General features: G+C 39.9%; 1 protein-coding gene across 3 annotated transcripts in view; it reads right to left on the bottom strand.

Moving 5' to 3' along the window:
* The window catches only part of LOC311095813 (uncharacterized protein MYH16), a 108,131-nt gene that overhangs the window by 53,524 nt on the left and 34,607 nt on the right, over positions 1 to 20,000 (bottom strand). For all 3 annotated transcript variants that reach the window (XM_084134619.1, XM_084134618.1, XM_084134620.1), the window contains 7 exons: positions 19,569 to 19,625; positions 11,932 to 12,018; positions 10,964 to 11,209; positions 8,706 to 8,823; positions 3,392 to 3,519; positions 2,788 to 2,984; positions 1,675 to 1,807 (listed from right to left, as the gene is read on the bottom strand). In XM_084134619.1, coding sequence (XP_083990745.1) covers positions 1,675 to 1,807; positions 2,788 to 2,984; positions 3,392 to 3,519; positions 8,706 to 8,823; positions 10,964 to 11,209; positions 11,932 to 12,018; positions 19,569 to 19,625 — 966 coding nt within the window. The remainder of the gene's footprint in view (positions 1 to 1,674; positions 1,808 to 2,787; positions 2,985 to 3,391; positions 3,520 to 8,705; positions 8,824 to 10,963; positions 11,210 to 11,931; positions 12,019 to 19,568; positions 19,626 to 20,000) is intronic.

Below are 20,000 nucleotides of genomic sequence, written 5' to 3'. Positions count from 1 at the left end.
CTGCATTGTGACTGATTGATTTTTATTTGGGAAAAAAAAAGGAGAAAAAACCCCATTAAAATAGAGGGAAAAAAACCATTGCCCCCATTATGTGTGTGTGTGTGTTTGTATGAGAGTGTTTTATGATGGATACATGCACTTTTATGATGGATAGATGCACTTTTATGATGAATACATGCACTTTTATGATGGACAGATGCACTTTTATGATGGACAGATGCACTTTTATGATGGCAGATGCACTTTTATGATGGACAGATGAACTTTTATGATGGACAGATGCACTTTTATGATGGACAGATGCACTTTTATGATAGATGCACTTTTATGATGGATAGATGCACTTTTATGATGGATACATGCACTTTTATGATGGACAGATGCACTTTTATGATGGACAGATGCACTTTTATGATGGATACATGCACTTTTATGATGATAGATGCACTTTTATGATGGATAGATGCACTTTTGATGGATAGATGCACTTTTATGATGAATACATGCACTTTTATGATGGACAGATGCACTTTTATGATGACAAATGCACTTTTATGATGACAGATGCACTTTTATGATGGACAGATGCACTTTTATGATGGCAGATGCACTTTTATGATGGACAGATGCACTTTTATGATGGACAGATGCACTTTTATGATGGATAGATGCACTTTTATGATGGATAGATGCACTTTTATGATGGACAGATGCACTTTTATGATGGATAGATGCCCTTTTATGATGGATACATTTTATGATGGATAGATGCCCTTTTATGATGGATACATGCATTTTTATAATGGACAGATGCACTTTTATGATGGCAGATGCACTTTTATGATGGCAGATGCACTTTTATGATGGACAGATGCACTTTTATGATGGCAGATGCACTTTTATGATGGCAGATGCACTTTTATGATGGATACATGCATTTTTATAATGGACAGATGCACTTTTATGATGGACAGATGCACTTTTATGATGGCAGATGCACTTTTATGATGGACAGATGCACTTTTATGATGGACAGATGCACTTTTATGATAGATAGATGCACTTTTATGATGGACAGATGCACTTTTATGATGGACAGATGCACTTTTATGATAGATAGATGCACTTTTATGATGGACAGATGCACTTTTATGATGGATAGATGCACTTTTATGATGGACAGATGCACTAATATCACGGATAGATGCACTTTTATGATGGATAGATGCCACTTTTATGATGGAGAGATGCACTTTTATGATGGATAGATGCACTTTTATGATGGACAGATGCACTTTATGATGGACAGATGCACTTTTATGATGGATAGATGCACTTTTATGATGTACAGATGCACTTTTATGATGTACAGATGCACTTTTATGGACTTCAAAACAGAAACAGACATTCACTGCCATTATAAAGCTTGGAAGAGCCAGGACATTTTTTTTATATAACTTTGGCTGTATTCGTCTGAAAAGTCATATAAACCTAGGATGACTTGAGGTTGAGTAAATCATAAGATAATTTTCATTTTTGGGTGAACTGTCCCTTTGAGAGAGAAATTCGAGTTTAGCTTTTCAGCCATTTTGACAGCCCTATATGGCACTGCTCTACTTGCACTGACTCTGAGAGCTGCATGCGTGACAGTGTTGATCAGAGACGGGTTCTGACCTTCTCCAGATCCACACTCAGCTCCTCCAGCTCCTCCTGCAGACGCTGCTTGCTCTTCTCCAGGCTGGAGCTCTTGGTTTGCGTGGCTTCCAGCGCCTCCTCGGCCTCCTGCAGTCGCACACACAGCTTCTTCCTGAAACACACACCGTTACTGAGGAGAACGAGAGTCGTGGACACAGCGATGGCATGCTGATGTTGCTCCAAAGAAGTGGATCAGATCAAATCTTAAAAATGGGCTTTTAAAAAGTAAAAAAGGATTCTGAAATGGGATTAGATCATGTAATCCAGACTTGGTTTTGATCTGGATCAGTGCGTGTTCAGAGTCGATTCTTTCTTTTGGGAGACAATAGCTTTATTTATCGAGCACTTTCGACTTTACAATTTTACAGAACGTTTACATTCACAAACAGCGGTAACACTTTACAATAAGGTTCATTAGTTAACATGAACTAAGAATGAACAATACTTCATCAGCGTTTATTAATCTTAGTTCATATTAATTTCAACATTTACTGATACATTATTAAAATCAAAGGTTGTATTTGTTAACATTAGTTAATGCACTGTGAACTAACATGAACAAACAATGAACAGCTGGATTATTATTAACTAACATTAACAAAGATTAATAGTGTAGCAAATGTATTGCTCATTGTTAGTTAATACATTAACTAATGTTAACTAATGAACCTTATTGTAAAGTGTTACCCAAACAGCTTTATTACACACTCCATGAAAGGGAATATTGGAAAAACAATAATAGCCATAACAATTACTGACTACGGGGACTTTAACAATTAATCGTGCAGCTCTAATAATCTAGTGAGTGATTGGAGGCGGGGCTCATTTGCATATTCATAGAATCACATATACTAAATGAGGCAAGGGTGTCGAGTTACATTCAAGCTATTTATTCTCATTTTTATTCAAGGAAAAATATGAGTTTTAAGGGATAAAATGATTGACTACAGGGGGACTTTAACAATTAATCGTGCAGCTCTAATACACACATAATAGCACAATGAGAGATTTACATGCAACTTGAAAATGCGGTTCATTTTTGACCTGGAACCACATTAGCTGTGTCAGTACGTTTACACCATTGATGCATACTTGGTTTCCTCGAGCTCGTCGCAGTGCTGGATGGCATCGGCCTCGAGGCGGCTCCTCCAGTGCGAGATTTCACTGTTGAGTTTAGAGACGAGACGCTGGAGCTCCTGCTTGCTCTCCTGCTCCTCCTCAAGCTGCTCCTTCAACACGGCACACTCCTGGCGGACCGCGGACAGAGCGCCGCTCAACGCCGCTTTAGCCTGAACACACACAACCACATCACTCACACACTGCCTGGATCCTCGCCAGAGACAGATGAAGGAACCCAGCAAGCAATTTTGCGTTTAAAAGACGTCTAATAGCCGTCCAAGGCTGTCAGTAAAACAAGGCTGTCAGTAAAATTTTTATAGACGTCTAAACCAGAGCCAAAGAATAGACTAGTCATCATTTAGATAAAGAAATGAAATGAGTGAAGAAATTAAATCAAACACCTTGTAATCACTGTTTTCTTTGCTGATATGATGGAATATCATACATCTCACAAGTTATTTTGGCAAAATCAAGGTTACTTTGGCTAGAAGTGTGTTACTCACAGCCGGACTATATCAAGTCTATAGTGAATCTAGATGGAGAAATGACGGCTATTCCTTGCTGGGATCACACACACCTTGAGCTCTTCCTCGAGCTGTTTCTTGAGCTCCTCGTGTTGGGACATCAGCAGGGTTCTGGAGCGGCTCAGGTGGCTGCCCTTGTTCTCCAGCTCCTCCATCTGCCTCGCAAACTCATTGTTTTCAACTGCAAAGGCAAGATTGAACACTTATAAACCACTTTAACGAACGCTTAACCGGAGCAGCACACGGATTAACCCTTGTGCATCCCTATGGGCATTTTTGTCTTTTTCAGTTTTTTTTATTTTATCATTTTACCTGTGTTAATGCCAACTGCGTACATTTTAGCACAGGTCTATATTTTAATGGGAATTTTACTATTTCACCCCCATTTCCTTTAAAAAAAAATCTATTTTGCACTAGTTACATAAAATAGTTCCTCTCAGGACCTTAAAATGAGGATACCAAAAGGAAAGTTTGTTGAAAACCAAAATCTAAAAGGATATTAAGATATATTTATTACTTCTTGAGTTACAGGCATGCAAACATGGGGCAAAAAACTAAATTTTTGAACTGTCACCATTGGCATATAATGAGAAAGATTGGTAGTCAACAAATTTACTAATAGACTAATAAAATAATACTAATAATACTAATAAAATAATAAATTTACTAATTATTGTAAAAAATAAAATAATGATGCTGCCGTCTTTCTAAAATCATTTCCCCCCCTGTAATTTGGCTCCAAATCTCAGGTGAAAACTGTCATTTTGATCCCTTTTACAAAATAGTAGACAAAATCCATTTAATATTTTGTCTTTCTTCTTCTTCATTTATGCATTTCTTTCACCAGACAAAAAAATTATCAAAATTAAATTTTTAGCCTGGGAGCTCTGGTTGAGTTGACTCGGAATGACCCAATAATATATCTCCATAAATAAAAAAAGAAACTGGCTGGAAAACAATGGATGGTTTGTAGTTCCCTTTCGAGGGAACTCGTGCTGCGTTGATGCCGCTTTGGGAACGCCCCTGCGTGACTGCGTCTAAAGCACATGTGTCAACTAGTCCAATGGCGAGAGTGAACGTCACGGGCGGGACGTCAGGACCAGGAACAGGGTTTTTCCTGGTCAAAACGAGGCGGAGGTGGTAAAATCCTGATCATACATTTTAATAATAAGATAATTAAATTAGTATTTTCCATAAACCATCATATAGCCTACTGTGTTTCCCACAGTATTTTTGAGGGTGGAGCTCGGTACTTCCAGGGGGGTCGGGGGTCATGCCCCCCCGGAAGAAAATGTTGTACATTTTAAAGATTAAATTCATTAATCTGGTGCACTTTGAGTCTCCTGAATCCACTGTTAAAAATAAATAATCCACCGCCAAACGCCCAAACTATGATATTCTTTGATTTAGATATCTGCATCTGATCATCACATTACAATTATTCAAATTCTCAGTGTTAAGCATGATAATACAACATATAATCATAGATAACAGATAACTATAACATTTATTTAAAATAAAAGTTCTTCTTTTGGCAAAATTATATTTCTTTAATGGCCTAAACAGAGGCTTTACTCCCTTCAAACTTAAATTGTCAATGTTTCATTACATCACTGTTGGAAAACACTCTTATCAGAATATTTTATTTTATCTTTATAAAGGGCATTTCCCCCCCCCAATTTTATTTGATGTATGCTCCATATTTCATTTCAAATTCTTAAATTTGATCAATACATTCAATTAGAATAATAAGACACTTGGCTGTTACCAATTAAATTAAATAATTTACATTGAAAAATTACAACTGTATTAAATGAGATTATAAGATTGTTTTAAATATTTTTTGAATATACAAATAAGGAATGTTGAAAAGAATGATACTTTATGAAACTAAACCGCCAGTAGGTGGCGGCAGGCGACCGTCTTAATGAGCGAGCCATTCAAGCGATTCGTTCAAACGGCTGATTTATTCAGAATGAGGCAGTTTATGAATGGGGTTATTGAATCTTTGACTCAACCGATTCGTTCAAAACGCTGAATGATTCAGTAATGAAACATGGCTGAGTGTTCCTGTGAGATGCGCGGTGGTTCTGCGGTGATCTTTGTTTGGAACTATTTTCGCTGCTGAAACAGAACAAAAACAGTCATTGCGTCTAAAACGTAAGTGACTTAATTTTATCTATTTGTTTTTTGAACTGTTATGAAATCAGTGTCTCGGTTTCAGTCATGATGGTATTCAGGAAAACAGCACTCCGTGTGATGTTTCTTTATAATATGTTATAAATAACTGCGCGAGCCTCAACAGCGCAACTTTGTTAACGTCAGTATATTATTATCAACTATAGGCTATCAATCCCCACTTACATTAAATGAAATAAAATCAGATTCATCCTCGCGTTTTCGGTGACTCCCTAGTTTTTTTTTTTATTTTATTTTTTATATTAAAAATTGTTTTAATCAGGGCATTTGTCCGGTTGGGCAAGTACAAATCTCTTTGACTTGTCCCTTCAAAAAAATAAAAAAACACGTGTCCCGGACAAGCGTTAATGTTGAGCCTTGCCATGTGTACAAGTGGCTTGATTGGTTTTCCCTGAAGAGAATTACGTTGTTGAAAAACGAAAGTAAAAGAGTGACGCACGTTCATTGCGTTTTACCGTGATGAGAGTTCCGTGTCTTTATTAAACTCAACACATTATTACTAATATATCGAGTAACTGGAATGTTAGCCTATGTTTTTATTACTCGGCCCGCCCGACCCGCGGATTATGATCCGCGCAGCACTATCGGCAAACTATCGGTTTGAGAATGGACACAGGCCGGGAACCCGCAACAGAACCGTCACGGTGGAAAAAGTGTATCTGAGCATGTGACTGTCTGTCCGAGTTTTGTCGAGAGCCGGAGGCGGCACGAAGTTTGACGGAGGCGACCGCCTCGTAATTCTCTATGTAGGAAAAACCCTGAGGAAAGGATAAAAGCACGTCCGGTCTGACCGGCGTCAGCTTCTGTGCCTCAGCAAGCACTCTGTGTTATTACTGTCTGTTATATTTATTACTGTCTGTCCTGATATTGTGCAGCTCAATAAATTTATCATGGCGAACGCCAAGCAATTATTCAAGTTGTGTGCTTCTCCTTACCCTCATTATCTCACAGGTGGAGATAAACACAAACTTTGTGTGATGTGTTTGGGAGCGGAGCATGCTCTGTCAGCCTTCGAGGAGTGTGTTCAGGTGAGCGTTCCCTGCGGTTCATTAACCCTCTTAACGTGGGGATCGCAAATGGATCTCACGGCGGGGTTTGAGATGGGCCCCGCCCTTTCTCAGCCTCTACCCGTGGGATCCAGTGCTCTCTCTCCGGCGTCGGTTCCTTCCGCCCTGAAGGAGGCACCGGTGCTTCAGCGGTCTAGTTCTGAGGAACTGGATGTGCTGAGCATTGAAACGGGGGAAGATGAATCGCCAGCTCTTTCCCAAGCATACGAGGAGCTGGTGGAGGTACTATCTCGCGCTGTGTCAAAGTTTAATATTGAATGGCCAGCCGAGAAACAAGGCGCTCGTCCCAAAAGTTTATTAGACAAGCACTTTCTTACACCAAGCACAGTGCCTCCACCAAGGGGACTTCCATTCTTTCCCGACCTCCACAAAGGTCATGGAATAAACCCTACGTGAAGGGTGTAATGGCTTTACTTCTTGGTGTAATCGACGACAATGGGATCCAGTTAATTGCCCTGTGGATTCAATACTAGCGTTCCTTCAAGATTGTTTCTCATCAGGGTTATCTCCTTCCACACTGAAGGTATATGTTGCAGCTATAGCAGCTTACCATGTCCCCTTGGGTGGTCTACGTGTAGGGAGAGACCCTCTGATAACATGTTTCCTTCATGGCACCCTGAAGCTGAGGCCTGCAGTTCGTACCAGAGTTCCAGCTTGGGATCTGGCACTGGTTCTAGAAGGTTTATCTGTCGCTCCCTTCAAGCTTATTTATTCTGTCTCAGATATGTTTCTGACCCTCAAAACTGTGTTCCTTCTAGCTATTTCCGCACTAAAGAGAGTAGGAGATCTTCAGGCCTTATCGGTATCCCCATCGTGCCTGGAATTTTCACCAGGGATGGTCAAAGCTTTCCTCTATCCTAAGCCAGGATATGTACGGAAAGTTCCAACTAACGTACCGCGGCCTATCGTTCTGCAGGCATTCTGTCCTCCTCCTTTCAAGGATCAAGACCATGAAAAATTTAACCTCATCTGTCCAGTCAGAGCACTAGACAACTATGTCCACAGAGCTGCCCTGTGGCTTAAGTCTGATAAACTTTTAGTGTGCTTTGGGTCTCCTAAGAAAGGGCTTCCTGCATCCAAGCAGACTGTTAGTAAGTGGATAGTTGAGGCTATCTCTCTTGCTTATAAGGTTTCGGACCAGCCTTCACCTTTGGCCATTAGAGCCTATTCAACAAGGAGTTTGGCGGCCTCCAAGGCCCTAATGTCAGGGGTATCCCCTCAAGAAGTTTGTGATGCAGCGGGCTGGTCCTCACCATTCACTTTTGTCAGGTTTTATGACTCGAAAGGGAACGTTGCAGGTTATGACTGTAACCCTAGTTCCCTTAGAAGGGAACGAGACGCTGTGTCACTTTGCCATACGTCCTACTTCCCTGTGATCGGCTTGTTTCGGCTAAATCGAAGCTAACGCCGGTCAGACCGGGTGTGCTTTTATCCTTTCCTGGTCGTGACGTTCACTCTCGCCATCGGACTAGTTGACACAAGTGCTTCAGACGCAATCACGCAATTCACCTTCTCAGGGAACTAGGGTTACAGTCGTAACCTGAGACGTTTCTTCACATCCATAGTCGATGTTTCCAATACCAAAACAAGTCCTTTTTCCATCTGTTAGTCAGCTTGATAACATTGTTGTAAATTGTGCTGATTTGCCAGTAATGTTGAGTACCTCACAGAAAACGTGTACGTTTACAAGATCAATGAATGTAAAATATTCCTGACTGGACACTGTTTGTGGTAGGAACTGAAAAAAAAGCTGAGGTTTACTAGAAGAACATCTTTAGTTGCGCAGAAATTGACTATTTGAATATAAGAAAGGCTTTTACATACACGTTCCTGTTATATTTGACTGTGGTAGGATTAAGATTTGTCCGTACTGTGATACATTTTATTTTTCAGGATTCTTTGAAGAATAGAAAGGTAAAAAGAACAGCATGTATTTGAAATAGAATCTTTAGTAACATTATAAATGTCTTTACTGTCACTTTTGATCAATTTAACGTGTCCTTGGTGAATAAGAGTATTAATTTCTTTCCAAAAGATTCTTCCTGCCTCCACACTTGTGAGTGTCAGTGTCATTCAGGAACGTCAGTGAGAGGAGCGTCACCTGAGAGTCTGTTCTTGGCTGCAGTGACTTCGCTGACGGTTTTCTGCAGCTCTTCACTCCTGGCGTTGGATTCACACAGAAGCTCCTCTAGTTTCCTCAGCTGTGTGTCAGTCGAGGCCTGATGGGACACATGATCATACAGCATGACATCAGCTTCATCTGAGCTTAAAGAAGTAGTACAATTTAAAATGAAAATTAGCCCATGATTTACTCACCCTCAAGTCATCCTAGGTGTATATGACTTTCTTCTTTCAGACGAATACAATCGGAGTTATATTAAAAAATGTCCTGGCTCTTCCAAGCTTTATAATGGTAGTGAATTGCAACCAACAGTTTGAAGCTTAAAAAAGTGCATCTATCCATCATAAAAGTGCATCTGTGATGGACAGATGCATTTTTATGATGGACAGATGCACTTTTATGATGGACAGATGCACTTTTATGACAGATGCACTTTTATGATGGACAGATGCACTTATGATGACAGATGCACTTTTATGATGGAGAGATGCACTTTTATGATGGATAGATGCACTTATGATGGAGAGATGCACTTTTATGATGGAGAGATGCACTTTTATGATGACAGATGCACTTTTATGATGGAGAGATGCACTTTTATGATGACAGATGCACTTTTATGATGGAGAGATGCACTTTTATGATGGAGAGATGCACTTTTATGATGGACAGATGCACTTTTATGATGGATAGATGCACTTATGATGGATAGATGCACTTATGATGGACAGATGCACTTTTATGATGGAGAGATGCACTTTTATGATGGAGAGATGCACTTTTATGATGACAGATGCACTTTTATGATGGACAGATGCACTTTTATGATGGACAGATGCACTTTTATGATGGACAGATGCACTTTTATGGGCTTTAAAACAGAAACAGCCATTCACTGCCATTATAAAGCTTGGAAGAGCCAGGACATTTTTAATATAACTCTGATTGTATTCGTCTGAAAGAAGAATGTCATATACACCTAGGACGACTTGAGGGAGAGTAAATCATGGGCTAATTTTCATTTTTGAGTGAACTGTCCCTTTAACCTGCTCATGTCACACAGAGCTGGCTGAAAGGCACGAGACGAGATCTAGCGAGATTCACAGAGCAAAATAAGAAAAAAGCATTTAAAATAGTTCTTGCTGAAACAAAACTGCTCAAACGAGTCTAGGGTGGTTTGCTGGTCATAGCCTCCTGGGACCCAAGAATAGACTTTTGTCCACTGTAGTGGACATTATATTTTAGTGAATTTCTCTGACATCATACATGTCACATGACACAACCTGGGTGTCCTGTAAAGAGCACATTCAGGACTTTTCAGAGATACGAAATGTTTGGAGGTTTCACCATGAAAACAACTTTTCCTTGGTCTTTAAAAATGTCTGACATTAATTTAGTGATCAAATGTAGTCTTATGGAAATATGATAATATATTGTAATTATAATTTAAATTGGACTACTTTTCAGATTGTATTTCATAAAACAACATCTCAGAAAAATGTTAAGGGGTTTAAAAAAATAAATAAAAAGAATTCTGTTCCAGAACAGGGCATTGATTTGATACGTGTCCACTGTAGTGTCCATGATACGTGTCCATGTTTATCAGGCATTTTGTGAGACACAACAAGTGAATATGGAAATAAATTATACATCAATATTCCTATGAAATATTAGATATTATTATTCAAATGTTGCCAATTATTACTCCAATTATTACACTTCTTTTTTCATCAAATGTTGCTCCAAGAACACATTAAGGTGCAAATTAGATACAGTTTATAGATACATTGCATTGAATGGGAATATTAATTTATGGACATTTTACCCACATATTGCATAAAGTAAAATGGTGTATCAATACATTCCGTTATTTCTTTCATAACATAGTTGAGAATAATCTTTATACAAATTTTGGTTGAAAAAATCCTGAAACCCCCAAATTTATTGGTGATTGAAAAAAAAAATCCCATTGTTTTTGCCTATACATATAATTTCATGTCATTTTATTTTTTAAACAACTTAGTCCTGGCATCCACTACAGAGGACATAGCATTACGTATGAATAAAATATTATTTTTCAAAAATGTTTTTTTACCATTTGTTTATTGTGCTCTAAACAGTGTGATGACATGGAAAAAAACTAAATTCAAAAAACTTTTTTTTTCTGGGTCCCAGGAGGATATACATTCCACACTTTTGTGTAAGTTCCTGTAAACGTGATGTTGAGAGTCTCTGACCTTGGCTTTCTGCAGTGTGTCGAGAGAAGCCGTCAGGTCGTCGACCTCCAGCCGCAGACTCTGCTTCTCCTTCTCCAGTTTGGCTCTGGTTCTCTGCAGACTCTCACACTGGTCTCCCAGTTCAGCCAGTGCTTCAGAGTGTCTCTTCCTCAGAGCGACGGACATCGACTCCGCCTGAAGCGCAGACTCATCGAGCTCTCGCCTCAACCTCTGCAGCTCCTGCTCTCGCTTCTTATTCATCTCCATCTGCACACACACACACACACACACACACACACACACACATTTTAGGAACAAATGGGGTCTATTGGAGATGTCAAATAGATTTCTTATGCGGGCCGAAAGAACACCACAGACACAGTGTGATCAACATGGGAAAATCTCACAGTAAAACTGGGAGTCGTGAAAAATATGATACACCGAAGTTTTGCCAGATGAGAAGTTTATCTGTGTTTTTACTCTTTTAATTCCTTTTATGACTGTTTTAATTTTCCTTGCTTATATTTTTTGATTATTTTAATTCCTTTCTGTGTAAAGCACTTTACCATAGTGTATGAAATATGCTAAACTTGCCTTGCATGCACACACACACACAGTACGCACGCGCACACAGACACGCGCACACATACATACACATACACACACACACACAGTACGTACGCGCACACAGACACACACACATGCACGCGCACACATACATACACACACACACACACTTAAGTCATTCTCTCCGTGTAACTCACAGTAAGTAAAAACTACTGATGTGTTTGGGACCCAGAAATACTATTTGTGACATTTTTTACATTTGTTCCAAACCTTTAAACAGTAGTGTGTATTTGAAGTATGCAATTAAAAAAAGTGTGCAATTTGATTTTAATTTACTATTCTTTAAATAATCAGTGTATGTAGCCAGCGAGAATCCCTGGAAGAATCCGATATATTGTGAGTAATAAAGGCTGATCTGAGACCTGAGAGGCCGTGGCTCCTCCGGCTTCCTCCAGTCGGTCTGACAACTCCTCCAGATCACGAGTCAGATCCGCTCGCTGCTTCTCCAGCTGAACACACACACATAATTACATGACACAAACACACATCACACACGATCACATGACTGAAGCTCATCCCAAGTTTGTGTCATCCCGAGAGAGAGAGAGAGAGAGAGAGAGAGAGAGAGAGAGAGAGAGAGAGAGAGAGAGAGAGAGAGAGAGAGAGAGAGAGAGAGAGAGAGAGAGAGAGAGAGAGAGAGAGAGAGAGAGTGTGTGTGTGTGTGTGTGTGTGTGTGTGTGTGTGAGTGAGTGAGTGAGTGAGTGAGTGAGAGAGAGAGAGAGTGAGAGAGTGTGTGTGTGTGTGTGAGTGAGTGAGTGAGTGAGTGAGTGAGTGAGTGAGAGAGAGAGAGAGTGAGAGAGTGTGTGTGTGTGAGTGAGTGAGAGAGAGAGTGTGTGTAGAGCTGGTGACAGATGTGGGGAAGTGATTAGAAACAAGCATAACATCGTCTAGTCAGATGTATTAACACAAACACACACACTTCTAGAGTCTGGTATCATGCTAAAACATAACATTATATTACAGAAGGTAAACATTAAAAACATTTGATTTTTAATGCGCTCCAAGAGCCGAAGGCAAAGTCAGGCTCCATCATAACATTTTAACACAACACACATGAAGGCAAAGTTTGTTTTCAAATCTAGAAGAGTTAAACAGAGCAATAAAAGTCTGTTGAGCAGATGCTTATTAAAACGAACAAAGACATTTGTTTGTACAACAACACAGATCTGCAACGCAAAAAGCAGATCTGCAACGCAAAAGTGTGTTTCTTCACTTTCAGTGAAATATAAGCACATACGATGAGAACGAGAATAAATACAACCACACAAAAGTGAGTGAAGCGCTAAAAGTGAAGGAGAAACTGAGGAATTACAGTATCAGCAGTTTACTGTACAAGAGTTTACTGTACAAGAGTTTACTGTACAACTGTACAAGAGTTTACTGTACAAGAGTTTACTGTTTACTGAACAAGAGTTTACTGTACAACTGTACAAGAGTTTACTGTACAAGAGTTTACTGTTTACTGTACAAGAGTTTACTGTACAAGTTTACTGTACAACTGTACAAGAGTTTACTGTACAACTGTACAAGAGTTTACTGTACAAGAGTTTACTGTACAACTGTACAAGAGTTTACTGTACAAGAGTCCACTGTACAACTGTACAAGAGTTTACTGTGCAACTGTACAAGAGTTGTACAAGAGTCCACTGTACAACTGTACAAGAATTTACTGTACAAGAGTCCACTGTACAACTGTACAAGAGTTTACTGTACAATTGTACAAGAGTTTACTGTACAAGAGTTGTACAAGAGTTTACTGTACAAGAGTTTACTGTACAAGAGTTGTACAAGAGTTTACTGTACAAGAGTACACGTTTACTGTACAGGGGTTTACTGTACAAGAGTTTACTGTACAACTGTACAAGAGTTTACTGTACAACTGTACAAGAGTTTACTGCACAAGAGTTGTACAAGAGTTTACTGTACAAGAGTTTACTGTACAACTGTACAAGAGTTTACTGTACAACTGTACAAGAGTTTACTGTACAACTGTACAAGAGTTTACTGCACAAGAGTTGTACAAGAGTTTACTGTACAAGAGTTTACTGTACAACTGTACAAGAGTTTACTGTACAACTGTACAAGAGTTTACTGTACAGGGGTTTACTGTACAAGAGATTACTGTACAAGAGTACACGTTTACTGTACAGGGGTTTACTGTACAAGAGTTTACTGTACAAGAGTTTACTGTACAACTGTACAAGAGTTTACTGTACAACTGTACAAGAGTTTACTGTACAGGGGTTTACTGTACAAGAGATTACTGTACAAGAGTACACGTTTACTGTACAGGGGTTTACTGTACAAGAGTTTACTGTACAACTGTACAAGAGTTTACTGTACAACTGTACAAGAGTTTACTGCACAAGAGTTGTACAAGAGTTTACTGTACAAGAGTTTACTGTACAACTGTACAAGAGTTTACTGTACAACTGTACAAGAGTTTACTGTACAGGGGTTTACTGTACAAGAGATTACTGTACAAGAGTTTACTGTACAAGAGTTTACTGTACAAGAGTTGTTTGCATATTTGACTGCAATAAATCAATAAAATGACCAGCGTATCAGCTAGCAAGATTAGACATGATCAAGAATGCTCCATATGTACAGGCTTTGACAGCTGTGAATAAAACAAAGATTATTGGAGAATGTTTTATAAGAAAATACCATTTCAGTTTATTTACTTTACAACTTAAATCTTTATTCAATGTTTTTCTTGCAGTTTCTTTGTAATTGTTTGTGATTAAAAATGCTGAACTCCAGTTCTTCTGGCCCTCTTTAATAATATGTTGTGCGATGCATGTGCGTGTTTGTGCGTGTGTATGTATGTGTGTGTGCACATGTGTATGCGCGTGTGTATGTATGTGTGCGTGCATGTGTATGTGCGTGTGTATGTATATGTGCGCGCATGTGTATGTGCGTGTGTATGTATGTGTGTGTGCGCATGTGTATGTGCGTGTGTATGCATGTGTGTGTGCACGTGTATGTGCGTGTGTATGTATGTGTGTGCGCATGTGTATGTGCGTATGTATGTGTGCGTGCGTATGTATGTGTGTGTATGTGCGTGTGTGCGCATGTGTATGTACGTGTGTATGTTCGTGTGTATGTATGTGCGTGCATGTATGTGTGTGTGTGTGCGCATGTATGTGTGTATGTGCGTGTGTATGTATGTGCGTGCACGTGTGTATGTATGTGTATGTGCATGTATGTATGTGTATGTGCGTGTGTATGTACGTGTGTGTGCACGTGTGTATGTGTGCGCGTGTGTATGTGTGTGCCCGTGTGTGTGTGTGTGTGTGTGAGAGCAGGGCTTGAACTCCTCCATGGAAAGCTCTGGTGAGTCTGTGCTGATGCTATCAGTGCGAGAACAATGCAGTGTGTGTGTGTGTGTGTGTGTGTGTGTGTGTGTGTGTGGCTCCTCTGCAGGGACTCATGATAAACACACACGTGTCAGGGCTTGACTCTCAGTAGAGACGCCACCCAGCATGAACACGTCTTCAGGGTCTGTATCTCACGGCTGAATCATCCTGATCAAATACAGCTTTATATTTATCATCTCCACACACACTGAAATTAATAAAGAGAGATTACAGAGAAATAAACTGGGAAATATGATATTTACGAGATCACAGCACATGAACGATCAAGCGCAGTGAAACTCAAGTTAATGTGGATGTGAAATGTGAGTTTCAGAGTAATGTAGTGTTAACTAGTGTGTGTGATTTCACACACAGCTTCTGTCTGATCACATGAGCGAGCGGGAGCTAGTGATGCATCAGTGCAAATGAGCTTCAATGCAAGGCAGTTGCTAGGGTTTTCTGGGTGGTTGCTAGGGTGTGGTTCTGGGTGGTTGCTAGGCAGTTGCTAGGGTTTTCTGGGTGGTTGCTAGGCAGTTGCTATGGTGTTCTGGGTGGTTGCTAGTAGGCTTGGGCGGTATCTAAATTTTGATACCGTCAAACCTCCTCCCTATTTTACCCGGGTATACCGTATTATCGTGACTAATTAAAAATTATGACATAAGGCTCAGACAGCGTCACCAAACTGTTGGCTTGTGTCTACACCGTTCAGAAACTGAATACCAGATTGGGCAAAAAAAAAAAAAAAAAAAAAAAAAAAATCAAGCCCAACCGTGCACATTGTGTCCGAGCCCGGCTGACGACATCAAATGTAATTATGAGCCCGAGCCCGATTTAGACTTGACTATTTTTATTAATATGTGGGCCGTTATAATATGGCGGCGCCAAATATTTTTTTAACAGGTGCTGAGGGGGTGCTATAATATAAATACTATTAATAAAGGATCAAAAATGGGACACTTAATATATAATATTTAATTATTTTAATTATCACAATTAAAGTATTAATTTTATTAAATTAAACAAGCACAGCATTCAACATTCAATCAAATGTTATTAAAGATTTATTATTATTAATAATTTTTTTTCAACATAATATCGCATTATTTTGAAATGAGTGCGTGCAACAAGCAAGAAGTGCATTTGTTAATCCGGTGACACGCGTCCATTGATTTTTATTAATACAACTTTTCTGTCATGCTTCTGCTGCAAAGATTAAGTTCAGTTGACGATCGCCATCTCCTAGTGAACGCGCATATATAGAGAGAAATGCAAATCATGGATTACATAATCAGAAGGTATAGGCTAGCCTTTTTCTTTTCGTTTTGTATTGTTTCGTTTAAAGAAATTGACGATCGGCATCTCCGTAGTGAACGCGCGCGCGCGCCTATAGAGAGAAATGCACATCATGGATTAATCAGAGAGTATGCTGCCTATATTTCTTTTCGTTTTGAATTGTTTCGTTTAAAGAAATTGACGATCGCCATCTCCATAGTGAACGATAGAGAGAAATGCACATCATGGATTAATCAGAGAGTAGGCTAGCCTATTTCTTTTCGTTTTGAATAGTTTCGTTTAGTGAATTTGATGATCGCCATCTCCGTATGAACGTGCATAGAGAGAAATGCACATCATGGATTAAATAATCAGCAGTGGCCTATTTCTTTTCGTTTTGAATTGTTTCGTTTAATGAAATTTCAAGCTTTATTTAGATATAGGCCTATCTGTCATGTCTGTGAGGCATACACTGAACGGTTAATTTATGATGAGATTTCAATGCAAGTGACCGCGGCGCGCACGATCATGTCATGATATTGTCTGCTATATTGGATTCTTATTTATTAAATCCAGGCAATTGGTTGATGAAAAATTTATTAAAATTAAGTTACAATTTACGAAATTTTACAAACAACGAAATTCACTTTAAAGAAAGGCCTTTTACAAAACGAAACTTAATTAAGTGGTCAAAATGTCTGACTCCCGATGCATCCCATCTAACTCGTGCTGTTCACTTTTCATTATCAACATAGATGAAAATATAAAATAACATTATAATATTTTAACAAATGAACTAATGCGCTTATTTAATGAACTCGGGGCAAAATGCATCCTCGCCTCAGTGAGTGGGTGGTTGTTTCGGAGATGCGACATTAGGTTAGAGGTGTTTCCATCTCTTGCGGTCACCTTTTTATTGCACAATTTACAAATTGCCTCGACAGTATTTACCGCCTCTCCCTTCTCTCTCTCTCTCTTTCTCCTCCACACTGTCACTTGATGACAACCACACAAGCATTTTTAGGCATTAAATAAATTATACTTATATATTATATATAAGTGCCAGTAATGACGGTATTGAAACTGATACTAAGACCCCGCGGTATATGATATTACCGTAATACCGCCCAACCCTAGTTGCTAGGCAGTTGCAAGAGTGTTCTGGGTGGTTGCTAGAGTGTTGCTAGGCAGTTGCTGGGGTGATCTGGGTGGTTGCCAATGTGGTTGCTAGGGTGTGGTTTTGGGTGGTTGCTAGGCAGTTGCTAGAGTGTTCTGGGTAGTTGCTAGGTTGGTTACTAGAGTGTTGCTAGGCAATTGCTAAGGTGTTCTGGGTGGTTGCTAGGTAATTCCTATTGTGTTCTGGGTGGTTGCTAGGCAGTTGCAAGAGTGTTATGGGTGGTTGCTAGTGTGTTGCTAGGCAGTTGCTAGGGTGTTCTGGGTGGTTGCTAGGGCATTGCTATGTGGTTGCCAGGCAGTTTCTAGGATGTTAAAGGTGGTAATAAGGGTGTTCTGGGCAACTGCTAGGGTGTTGCTAGGGTGGTCGTTAGGGTGTTGTAAGGAATTTCTTGGTGGTTGCTAGGGTGTTGCCAGACAGTTTCTATGGTGTTGCTAGGGTATTCTGGTTGGTTTCTAGGATGGTTGTTAGGGTGTTGCTAGGGTTTTCTGGGGGTTGCTAGGGCATTGGCACTGCTATGTGGTTGCTAGGCAGTTTCTTAGATGGTTTTTTTTTTTGGTAGTTAGGGAGTTCTGGGTGATTTGCTAGGATGGTTGCTTGGTTGTTCTGGGTGGTTGCTAGGGTGTTGCCAGACAGTTGCAGTGGTGTTGCTAGGGCATTTCTATGTGGTTGCTAGGCAGTTTCTAGGGTGTTATTAGTGATAGTTAATGAGTTCTGGGCTAGGGTGTTACTAGACAGTTGCCAGGCCATTGCTAGGCAGTTGGTTAGAGTGTTTTGGGTGGTTGCTAGGGTGTTGCTAGGCAGTTGCTAGGCAGTTGCTAGGCAGTTGCTAGGGTGTCGTTCTGGGTGGTTGCTAGGCAGTTGCTAGTTAAATAGAAAAAAATGCCTAGTCAATGCTTTAACCATACGGTTAAGCAGAAACAGAAGATTGATCTGCATGAAGACTGAGTCTCTCAGTGCTGATACACTCATATGGTGACGGAGACTCAGACAGGAGCAGTGTGATAAAGACTTGTGTGTTATTCCAGATGCAGCTGATTTAACCTGAAGCGGAGACTCCTGCTCTCGTGAGCGAACAACACAAACCAGTGCCAGACCCCGTCTACACAACACAAACCAGTCCACATGATTACTGATACCCATCAGATCTGCTCAGGGTCACACAGGTTAGCGGCATGGTTCATATCACACTCAAACAACTCATACAGATGCCAGTGATGGTTGATTCTTCAACGAATCACTCTTTTAAACAGATTCACAGCGATTCACGAAATCGAACAATCAAATTTAAGGCATTTGTTATTATGGCGTCGTGGGTATCGTGTTCCCACAGCATCTCGAGTTCCCTTGAAAGGGAACGTCTCAGGTTACGAATGTAACCCTGGTTCCCTGAAGAGGGAACGAGACGCTGCGTCACCCTGCCATACTCCCTGCATGCCTGTGATCGACTTGCTTCGGCTTTTCAGAATGACATCACCCACCTATGACGTCTCGTCTTTCCATTGGACTGATTATACACGTGCTTCACGGAACGTCTTCAGGGAACCAGGGTTACAACGTAACCTGAGACATTTCTGTGTTATTTCTGTGCTATTTTTGAATTATTTGTCAAAATATTTGAATTAGACGTAGGTATTTTACTCAATGATGTTACTAATCCAACCTGTTAAATGACATATTGTATACTAAAATTATCCAGTCTAATTGTTGAAGTTTTTCGAGTAATTTCCTGATATGCGAATGCAAGCCTGAGGCACGTACTGGAAATACGCTTATGACTAGTATTATACAAAATATTAAACATGCAAAACCCTGCTGTCGATTTACAGCAGGGAAGCTGAAGGTTGATGTAATTGTTTGCAGGTATTTTCAGATGTGATGTAGAGCAGCACAAACACTGTCATCAATCTAAACTCCCAGATAAGCTAACGGGTGGCATGTCATGTGATTTATGAGTTTTGCTTATCTGGCAATCCTTTGGGAAAGATCTGAGGTTATGTGCTCAGGAGATGTGTGTGCTCAGGAGATGTGTGTGCTCAGGAGATGTGCGTGCTCAGGAGATGTGCGTGCTCAGGAGATGTGCGTGTTCAGGAGATGTGCGTGTTCAGGAGATGTGCGTGTTCAGGAGATGTGCGTGCTCAGGAGATGTGTGTGCTCAGGAGATGTGTGTGTTCAGGAGATGTGTGTGTTGTACCTTGGCCCGTAATCCTCTCTCTGCCTCCAGTTCTTCCTCCAGCTCCTCGATACGGGCCTGTGGGACGAGACACGGATCCGTGTGACTCTGGACACTCACTGAAATCAACTACACTCATGCTACATTGTAATTTATTCCTGTGATCAAAGCTGTATTTTCAGCATCATTACTCCAGTCTTCAGTGTCACATGATCCTTCAGAAATCATTCTAATATGATGATTTGATGCTCAAGAAACATTTATGATTATTATCAGTGTTGAAAACAATTCATATTTTTGTGGAAACCCTCATTATTTGATGAATAGAAAGTTCAAAAGAACAGCATTTATCTGAAATAGAATCTTTTGTAACATTATAACTGTCACTTTTGATCAATTTAATGCATCCTTACATTTCATTAAAAAAAAAACATTTGAAATGTATTAATATTT

Source organism: Abramis brama, assembly GCF_963993115.1.
Source record: "Abramis brama genome assembly, chromosome: 14".
Lineage (NCBI taxonomy): Eukaryota > Metazoa > Chordata > Actinopteri > Cypriniformes > Leuciscidae > Abramis > Abramis brama.
Note: the sequence above shows the minus strand (reverse complement) of the source record. Positions and strands in the feature narration are given on the sequence as shown.